At 41.5% G+C, this 10971-nt stretch overlaps 2 protein-coding genes across 2 annotated transcripts; one reads left to right on the top strand and one right to left on the bottom strand.

Annotated features, from left to right (window-relative positions):
* Positions 1-2061: 2061 nt before the first annotated feature.
* On the top strand, positions 2062-5860 carry LOC134183614 (uncharacterized). The gene has a single exon (XM_062651200.1). It carries the CDS (start codon positions 2062-2064, stop codon positions 5632-5634), a length of 3573 nt encoding a protein of 1190 aa, XP_062507184.1. The 3' UTR covers positions 5635-5860.
* Positions 5861-9672: 3812 nt separating this feature from the next.
* LOC134183613 (arsenite methyltransferase-like) lies at positions 9673-10673 on the bottom strand. Its single transcript, XM_062651199.1, has one exon. The coding sequence runs from the start codon at positions 10671-10673 to the stop codon at positions 9879-9881; it is 795 nt and encodes a 264-aa protein (XP_062507183.1). The 3' UTR covers positions 9673-9878.
* Positions 10674-10971: the final 298 nt, after the last annotated feature.

The following is a 10971-nucleotide window of genomic DNA, read 5'->3' as shown; positions in this document are numbered from 1 at the left end:
CTAAACCCCAAGTTCAAACAAGAGCGGCACGCAGAATAATTGAGCACGTCAAGAAAATTGTAGCTTCAATGTCCCCCGCAAGAATTAATATCCTGAATGGATGAAACGCAAAAAAGATCACCCAACGCTTAAATAAATAATTTCGCTAAGCTGTGACACTGTATAAAACCTCTGAATATCAATGAAGTAAATGGGAGTATCTCGCGTTGCACAGAAGAACAGTCTGAAAACAGAAGAGAAAACAGCTAAGCTGCATGATGGCTGAATACGCAAATTTAAAGCCGGAGATATATTTGTGAATTTATTGCAGTAGATCTCATCAATCAAAGCAGCAGTTAAAAAGCAAGATCAGCTAGAGCAGTGTGTATACACAGTCGATCAGAGGCTCGCCCGAGACAATAGAGCCTTAATTGATGCAGTCAAAGGCAATCATAAACATCGAGTAGTGGCGGGATCAGATTATTATTACATATTGTAAAAGACAATACAGCAAGGCTAATATATATATATATATATATATATATATATATATATATATATGTGTGTGTGTGTGTGTGTGTGTGTGTGTGTGTGTGTGTGTATGTATGTATGTATGTATGTATGTATGTATGTATGTATGTATGTATGTATATATGGCCAGAGCAACATAAGAACACGCCGACATAACGCTTTATGCAATGTTCTTTTTCACGCTTTGCTTGTGGATAATGGCAACTGCCGTAAGGAACAACGCTGCAACACTGATACTTGTGCCAGACCGGGTGATATTTTTCATCCTGACTTTGAACAAGGCTGTACCACCTATTTTGATGTAATAGTCAGGAACACAATGCAACCGTCATACGTTACCCAAACAGCTTACAGTGCGGGAAATCCAGCTGCAGCTGGAGAAAGGGGAAAAGACCAACGTCGTGAAGCCAACGTCACATCAACTGGGAGTAGTTTCCACCCTCTTGTGTGCGAATCTCTTGGCCTGTGGTCACCACACAGTTTGGAAGTATTGAAGACCATCGCACGACGGCTATCTTTCAAAAGAAATTTGACAGTCAGCCAGGCAGTCAGTAACAGACATGAACAACTGTCGGTGAAACTCTGGCTATATAACGCCAAAATGATATTGCATAGACTGACTGGCTTTAGATTGTACAGACATGTGTTATTGGATAATGTGTGTTAGATACCCACGTAGCTGGGTTTAAAAAATACACACACACACACACACACACACACACACACACACACACACACACACACACACACACACACACACACACACACACACACACACACACACACACACACGCTGTATGTGCTTGTATTCTATTCACGAGTGTACATATCATTATACTCATATATTGCTAAATGTTACAAATAGATTACAGGACCGCAGTGTACAACTTCGCTAACATGATAGGACAAGGAATCGTCACAGCATCAGATGGCTGAAAAAACTTAACATAATTAAGCAAATTGCAACTCTTTCATCTGAATCGCTCTAGCACTTTCCCAATTCTATAAAAGCTATACAACTTTCCTCCCAGCTAACACACTGTCCTCAACTGATGAGGGATCTAGAGTATAGCTGGGTTCTCAATCTGTGACGGTCAGCAGTCCGTTCCTTGCTGATCTATCATTGTTGTGTCGCTCTGAAAGCAAAACAGCATGTGACCAACTATCTGAGTCGACGATAACTTTTCTGTCTATTTGAAGACGAGGTTTATAAACTGGTAACCTAATAGTTGTTGTAGTAGTAGTAGTAACGCCTGAGGCAGTGCAATAATTGATGTTCGAAATCTAATTTGCATGCTATAGTAGTGGCGGGCTCCAGAGGTCTGATACGCGAGACTTGCAGTGATCGAGATAACGGCTCTGAGTAGCATGCAAGACATGTGGCAAAATAATGCGTTTCGCCTAGTTTTCGTCTTTTTTCTCTCTCCATTAATCGTAGCAGATGTTGTAAGTCGTGTTTACTACATTTCACCTGCCGACGTTCATGATACATCATCTAGCCCGTCTTCTTGCGGAAACAGAACGGCTCCTTGCAGCAGTCTCAAGTCCGCGATGGAAGACATGAGAACGATTGATGTGGACAACTCTACTGATGTGCACTGTTACGTCGTCTTCTCACCAACTGTTCATTTCGTGGAGTACGGCACATTGATGGGCGTGGCCAAGTTTCAGGGCAAACTGAATGTGACCTTGATGAGTAAAGATCGTGATCGGACGAACATAACGTGCATTGGTAAATCAGCTCGTGCGGCTTTGGTTTTCGATGGTTTGGACAGCATCGTGATCACAAACTTGACATTTACCGGATGCTATGCACAAGAAAACGGTTTGCCGACTTTCTCTGTTGTGTCTGTCATTAACAGCAGAAAGCTGATAGTAAATTCATGCAGATTTTTCGAAAACGAAGGCACCGGGATTGGCATACAAAATGTGTACGATTCAGTGAAACTATCCCATTGTAAGTTTATTGGATCAAATGTTAGTACTTCGGCTGGAGTCCAAATTTCTCTTGATCACCATTTACCCTCGACTTCATATGCTGTAGTGATCACAATAGAATTTTGTCATTTTTTAAATTTAAATGACAAACGGATAATCCAGACAGACATCTGTTTTGGAAATGGTACAGGAATCTGTCTCCTCGGAAACCTCACAACATACAGGTATCCAGTAAATATATCCATTTTCTCTTCAGTTTTTGACAACAACATTGCAGCGAATGGTGCTGGTGTCTACATTAATGTGGACTCATCACCTGATGACTTTCATGTTCTGATTGATAAGTGTGTTTTTTCCAATTGCCGTACTCAGAGCAATGTCTATGTAGAGCACCAAGGGCACATTCCAAAGCAGGGCTTTGGAGGAGCAATTGTACTGTTGATGTATGGAGAAAGCAAAGGTACTATTGCTATAAACAATTCCTTGTTGGATTCAAATTACGCAAATGTAGGAGCTGCAATTGCAGTTTTCTTTCTTGAAAATTCTACTAAAATTCACGTTACAGTGGCAAGTTCAAATTTTACAAACAATTTGGCTAAACTAGGTGGTGCACTTTCATTGACTAGTATCATGAAGACAGGACAATGGCCAGTGACAACGCTACTCCGAGACGCTTCGTTTGTTGGAAACAAAGTGTTGAAAGGAGGAAAAGGCAGTGCGTTAGTTACTCTTCAAGCTGACGTATCTCTAACTGGAGTGACAAAAGTAAAATCCAATAATGGATCTGCATTTCTAATTATTGGTCATACTTGGGTGATTGTATCTGATTCAGTCACATTTTCTGACAATCATGGTCTGCAAGGTGGGGCAATGTATTTGAATAAACGATCCGCAATTCGTTTCCACAAAGGTGCAACACTAACATTTGAAAACAACACTGCATATAGTGGTGGTGCTCTGTTTGTGCATAATATGGGTGTGTCCAGAGAATGGCTTTTGCTTGGCACTACTGCACGGAATTACTACTGTTTCATAACTCCATTTAGTATTGATAGTCAAGACAATTTCTTTCCTAGCAAACAAAAACATCTAAAAGCAACAATCAAGTTTGTCAACAACAAAGCAGATGTGGTTGGTAGAGGTGGAGCTATCTATGCATATTCATTGGACGTTTGTGCATGGCAAGAAGGCAGTGGCTTGAACTTTACACATGCACTCAGATCATCTAGCTTTTTGTATGTCAACAATTGGCCCAACGATATGAGGTCCCAAATGGTTGCAATCAATGCAACACTGGAAGCTGACACAATGGACCACAAAACCAAACATCATTTGTTGAACAGTGACACTCGATGTTCTGATAATAGAAATGTCTATTGTATTACCCCTGGTATTTCATATATTCTGAAAGCTAGGGGACAAGATTCTCTTGGTTATGATGTTTCTGGAGCAGTAATAGTCAGAACAAATACTACAAACATAAACATTTCACGTTATCACCACCTGTTAACTCATCCAGAAGGTCAAACTCAGGAATTTCAATTTACAGCTGGTATTGGTTGGGCGAGCTTACACGTCACCGGTTCTCCGAACACAACAGCAGAAATTTTAGTTCGACCTCAAATGTCATCCTTCCAGCAGGTCTTCATTGTCAGGCTAATCAATTGCTTTGCTGGTTTTCGATATGATTCAAAGTCTCGAACCTGCAAGTGTGATATTGGTAAAGGCAAACACAATCATATCAGGGAATGTCGATACTATGGTGAAGTAAGAGTGCAAGCTGGATTTTGGATTGGTCACATTACTACCGATGGACCTCTTGTATCATACAGTTGCCCAGTTGGTTATTGCTCTTGCCATAGTGACAGCTGCTGGTTTGATCCACGTGTTCGACCAGATAGACAATGTACTAAAGGACGTGATGGAACTCTCTGTGGAAAATGTGCTGAAAACTACAGTGCAACATTTGGTTCACTCTATTCTAAATGTGAACCTAACTGTAAGAATGAATACAAGTGGGAGCTTCCTTTACTGGGATTAGTCTCAGCCTTTGTAGTGGTCGCTGCAGTCTTATTCAACTTAAATGTGGCTGCTGGTGTATTCCGTTCATTCGTGTTTTACTTCCAGATGGTTGGATTTACACTAAATGCAGTTGCGCCGGGTGGAATTCTCTCTCAGAAATGGGTTGCTTACTTTGCTGGCATTGCCAACTTGAACATCCGGGAGGGTATATGTATGTGGGAGAACATGACACCACTTCACAGTACTGTGCTCCAGTACTTTATGCCAACGTGCATCTTTGTCTGTATGGCTATCTTTGTCATCTTGGCTCGAAAGTTTCCTCGTATGGCACGAATTCCTGTCCTTCGTGCATTTTGGAGTTTACTGACATTGACTTATGTTAGTATATCATACACAACATTTATTCTTTTGCAATGTGTGCCATTAGAAGATGGAGATGATTACTACTGGTATGGAGATGCTACCGTTAGATGTTTTACTGGTCAACATACCAAATTTGCCATTACTGCTATCATTATTGCCATTTTCTACGTTATTCCATTTCCTTTCTTTGTTGCATTTGGTTTGCCTTGGATTACCAAACTCAAACCAGTATCTGACATCAGTCTTCAAGCTTTCAAAGGGCAGTATTGGTGGGGAGAAGGTTGGAATTTTGGTCGAAGGCTTCTGCTAATTGTTATTCATTGCTTTTCTGGTGAACCACATCTCCATCAGACACTGATGATTATTTTCATTTCTGCTTTTCTTGCATTTCACGGTCAGCTTCAGCCTTACTTTCGTATTCGTGACAATATTGTGGAGACATGTCTTCTTTTCAATCTTGTTGTTGTGAATGCACTGCAGATGCACACATTTCGCACCCCTGTGCCATCCTACATTACAGAAACTCTGTTTCTTGTTCCTTATGCTGCCGCTTGTTTTTGGTTCCTTTTCTATGCTTGGCAGAGATATGGAAAGAAAGGGGGAAACGAAGAACGGAAAAGCAAAACCCCACATGGGAAAAAATCCAGTCATAACACTGATAGTGGTTCCCAGGAAATGCAGCCTTTAAACATGACTAATGGCGGCAAATCCAACCCGTCTATATCACTTGATAAAGATCAGATAATGGATGAATCAAATGATGCGCTGCGCGAGCCTTTGTTGATTCTTACGTGCAATTAGAAACAGCTTTGATGGTCAATTTTATAGCTATTGTTGTCTGTCTCTACTTTTAATCAAACAACTGGAAGCAAACGAACGATTTCATGATATACTACATTTTCATGTATAACATTTTCATCTATACGTTGATTTGTGCTGTACGCTTTGACTCTTACTAAAACATGTTTGCATTTAATTAGCATTTATGGCGCTTATACTTTAACCGTAACGAAATCACTGCTTCTGGTTAGTAATACTCTTGAATGACTCTACTGTGTGTACAGTGTATATAGCCGCGGTCTTGTCCAGATTCACTATTTATCAACCCAATGGTATTGTTAGCTAAACTAATTGTATCTCATTTACATCCATTTATTAGTGTAGTGACTGTTTTACGCGCGGACAAGCACCTTGAGTCAGACTGAGGAAGGTTACCGGTAAGTACTGTAGTGGTCTGAAAACGGCTCACGTTGAGTCGCTGTAACGTTGTACTATTTAATTAATCTACGTTGTGTTATTGTCTCACTATTGTTCACAGCCACCCCTTGGTAGCATGCAGCCGCGGTGGTTTGAATTGGTCAAATGGTTTATGCAGGGATACTAGTGTTCCGGCTGTGTTCTCCAACGGAACTGTATACGAGAGTAATTGAAAGATTTGAGATTTTTTCCAAAGCAAGGGGATGGAACGGTTGGCTGTTTATATATATATATATATATATATATATATATATATATATTAGAGATGGACGATGATAAACAGCACGACTATGAGACTGTCTAGGAAGTTTTAATTAACAAACTGTCGCCTGCAAAGTTTGCCTCCACAGAGGAGTTCCATGGACGTACGTTGCGTCCTGTATGCATGGAGAATCACCAACGTTCTACATGTTCGAGCTATAGAAGTTGTTAGAACAAAGTATACCCGACACTGACGTAAATTAAATAATACAACGTCATACAGCGTCTCAACGTGAGCCGTTCTTCTCTATATGTATACCAGCAACTTCCCGTCTTGATATTATGTCTAACAACCATGCAGATGCCAACGTTGTACAGTATAGGAAGATGTCTTACATATGACGTTTGTATTCGTACAGTCTTAAATAGAAAGCATCAGAATATACAGACAAATTCACAATAACCAGCATACATCTAATGTTATGTAATTACGCCAATTTATTAGAATTACACTAAACTTAGTCTCGCGTAGCCAGACCCTTCCCGCCTATATCCTTCCGGCTATGTAAGACTACAGTAAACCCAATATACAAAATCAGAGACACACATACTGGCACTGCTTTTAGAATATACTCGAAACGTGTAGGCATACATCCTATAAATGAACGCATTCTGCATGAGACTCGTTCATTGAATCAATCTCCGCGGTAAAGCGAACATGCAATGGGTAACTCTGGAAGAGGTATCGCGCTAGCATAAAATCACACAGTGGCCACACGCACGTTATAACTATCTCTGGGCTAATAATGCATCAACAACAGTTCACTCGGGCCATGACACTACGACAAACAAAACTTTCCAAGCAGGAAAATATTTCATGTAATACGCGATTTCTTGCATATATTCATTAATACATCGAATTCTATTGTCTTACAGTTTATCAACATCTTTAATTAATAGTTTAAAGGTTTCTAATAAAATTTATGTTATTGACAGAATAGATAAAAACGTATACGCTACTAAATACTACTATTTTACCTCAGTGACATTTATAGGCATTTATGGTATAGACTTTATAAATTTAGAGAGTCTATACAGCACGCTAGAGGTGACCACTCTATACAGAGCAGTAGCTACAGCTGACGTTCTATTCTATGCAGCTTGTGTTCTTAAAGAGTATAGAAAAAACTTTGGCACAAAAGCACCTGTTTACTCTATAGGATTGAAGTATATATATATATATATATATATATATATATATATATATATATATATATATATAACTCCCAATGCAAGGAAGTTGCGCAAGGGTGTAATGTTTGACTTCCAAACTTCGCAAACTTTCGATGATTACGAACACGTTGAAAGAACACTTTGTAGTCCACAGCCATCACAACGGGAACACGCCAGGAAAGAGAGTCTGTCGCTGATTTCACGGCTAAGCAGTAACGGTTAAATAAGCGAGTATTGCGAATTAGGCATGTGGTACTGAACGACATGTTACGAGACAGATTAAACAATTGAATACAATAACGTATATTTATTAGAAGAACCAGACCTTTGCAAAGGAGCACGAATAGCATAGGCATCGATACAACAAACAGCCGAAAGGAATATTAATACCACGGAACTGAGGCAAAGTGGACCAAAGATTCCTCATTGAGTCCATTTCAGTACATGAAGACCGAAGTTTAGCCTCGAACTTCCAGACCAGAGAACGCGCTCTCTGTGAACACACAAATTGACAACAATTTAGGTTGTTGTTATCGCTGCATGTGGTAACCTGCATGGAACACAAACCTGTTGACTGCTGGTTCCAGAAGTTTCAGTTGCTGAAAACTCGGTCGTGGTAAAGCGGTATCGGGCACAGCAAAAACAACAACTCGACGGGATGACCGCCGTCAAGGAAAGATGGGCACTGGTGATGCATAGCCGTACGATGTGGTCGTAACGGTTTTCGACTCCGAGGCTACTGCTCCGTTATGAGGGTCTATACCTTCCATCGATTTCTTGGAACAATCGCACGATGTGTTGGTGACCCTTAAATTCCTTGCACGCAGTCCAACCCATGCATAGCCCGTCGTCGAGGTTGGTATTCGTCAGTCGAGACACAACCACACGATGTTTCACGACCGCCGATTGCTGCAGAGGTCATCCCTCGAACTGCCTGATTAGTTGTACCCCATTTGGAGTACGGCAGCACGATGAGTTTGTGTCCAACGCCTGAGACGATGACGATAGCTCGGTTGATGGTGATGGCTTCGTCCAAAGTGATCGAATCTTTACCCCGCTAGCAAACCCATGCAATCGGTCCTTGACTGCGTACAGGCAGTGACGTCGCTAGCCTCCAATTGGGGACACTGATGTAGAGTCGGAGTGGGGTTGGGGAGACTAGAGCTTCCCTAATTTGTAGGCATATCAAGCAGAAGCGCCATGTTTCCCTCCGGTTGCAGCTAAAAAAAATTCCGAGCGAGCAATTCGCATTACCAAACAATATACATTTGCTTAAAGACACATTTCAGTCCCAATTTGTCACAACAACAATGGATCTCTATTACAAGCAATGTTTGCTTTTTCTACAACCAACAACTGACCTTAGTCCTAAGAAAGATTATGGCTTACAATTTCGGACACCATGCATAGTAGTTAGCTTCATCCCATAAAATCCAAGCCACAGACTCAAACAATGTCTTTTAAGTCAAAATTGGAAATAGGACAGACTACCAGCTAACATGAACTGTGGATTTCACTGTAAGTATTGCACTTGCATGTAAGGCAGAAATGAAATGGTCAGCCCTGTGGACGTAAGCTCGCAGTTTCATTAAAACAGATGCACACTCATACACACACCTAAAAAATCCTAAATGTCAGAAGCTGCCTCTCAGAGGTCACGCCCCCAGCTGTTAAGCTGGGTCCTGTGCGCTACTCAGGGAACTCTGGGCCTGCGCTAGCAAACTCCTGGAACCGGGCCAGGCACTCGCAGGAGCACCGACTTGTGTGAAGCCAACTGTGGTGGGAGCACCGGAAGTCTCACCAGGACCCCAGTGGCTGATGTCACGTCACAGCTGATGGCTGCTTAGGACCCCAGTCAATGACCAGGTACTCGTTTATACTCCTGAGTCGACAGAAGCAAATGTGTGTTAGTTTCTTGCTTAAGGAAATTATGCCATAGCTCACCATCACTGTGACTTGAATTTGTGATCCTTCAAGGTCCCGGATGTGAAAACTCCGTAAGATGACTCTCTAGCCTAGACTGGTCCTGGCGAGTGGAACAAAAAGCACGTGCCAAAACAAGTGGAGCGTGCGCGAGGAGGAGGACTGGGTAGGAGTCTATCTCTAGCCAACTGAGCTATCCAACCACACACCATACACACCCACACAGAAACAAACTACAATTCAATTGCAAATTTCATCCTATGTGCGCGCTTTGTATCCATTATTCATGATGCAAATTGTCAGCCTCCTACCAGACCATCTTGCCCGGTTCCATATAACACAATAACGCGACGGCGCGAGAGAGTCTGGTACCAGACTACAAATTGTGATCTATAATAAGGACGAAAAATGTTTCCTTAGTCTTGGGCTGGTTACTTCTTTGCCAAAATAACGAGCTCCTTAAAATCATATACAACCTCTTCACCATATCCATATCCATATCGTTTCTTCAAGAATTCAAAGTCTTCATCTTTGAGCGAGTGAAGCTTGAAATTTGGAACACTTGCTTCTAGATCTCTCAGACATGCTGGCAGGCTGGGAGATCTCTTCTCATCATCATACTCCTCACAAACCTCGACGCTAAATCCAGCTTGTGTACAAACCTGCGACCAAACAGCCGACGAATCATATTTCAAGCCCAGTGTTGATTCATAATCTCTACCAGGCATGGCAAGAGCAAAGATGTCTGCTTCAATAAATTTGTGTTGAGTCTGTGAAGGTAAACAACAAAACACAAGGCGTCCGCCAGGTGTCAGACTCTCATAAATGTCTTGCATGATGGATAGACGTTCACTTCGCTCAAACCAATGAAACACATAGTTGCTGAAGATTGCATTAAACGGACCCCATGCCATGGCTTCTTTGACGCTTCCTTCCAGAAATTGAACGTGAGGAAAGTCATCAGCTCTCTTTGCTAACTCTTCCCTAGCAACTTTAATTCTACTTTCGCCCAAATCGACGCCGACTGCTCTACCGGACGTTCCAACTCGTGATGCCAATTCCAATGTGAGACGCCCGGTACCACAACCGACATCGAGAATGGCTTCCCCACGTACTGGCTTAACAAGTCTATCTATCAGACGACATCCAGTAGGAACGTATAGTTCTGAGGCTTGGTGATAGACTTCACCGTCTCCGTCTTTACTACCACGCCAACATGACGCCATCGCTGTAGCATGTAGGCATGCAATAGTCTCGGTAGATATAAAAAAGGGAGGGGTTTGGTTGCAACTGTAGGTTGTTTGTAATAAATCATAAAGTATCCTACTTGTGTATCATATTACACTACTTAGACTCCACCTTTACATCCTCTTTTCTTTAATTAATTAAAAACAAAGCAAAAAGATTTGAAAAAAAGAAACATGTCTGTCTACTGCTACAGTAGAAAATCGAAGCGCGAGTGGTCAGTTCAAGAATTCATGCAGCGACGTCTACGCGCGATGAAATCATATTGTGAATGGTACG

This window comes from Corticium candelabrum, chromosome 8 (genome assembly GCF_963422355.1).
Source record: "Corticium candelabrum chromosome 8, ooCorCand1.1, whole genome shotgun sequence".
NCBI classification, from domain to species: domain Eukaryota; kingdom Metazoa; phylum Porifera; class Homoscleromorpha; order Homosclerophorida; family Plakinidae; genus Corticium; species Corticium candelabrum.
This window is presented reverse-complemented; position numbering and strand designations above follow the sequence as displayed.

Bases quoted from the DNA above. Each gene is read 5' to 3' on its own strand.
- LOC134183614 (XM_062651200.1), top strand. From the start codon at position 2,062: ATGGAAGACATGAGAACGATTGATGTGGACAACTCTACTGATGTGCAC.
- LOC134183613 (XM_062651199.1), bottom strand. From the start codon at position 10,673: ATGGCGTCATGTTGGCGTGGTAGTAAAGACGGAGACGGTGAAGTCTAT.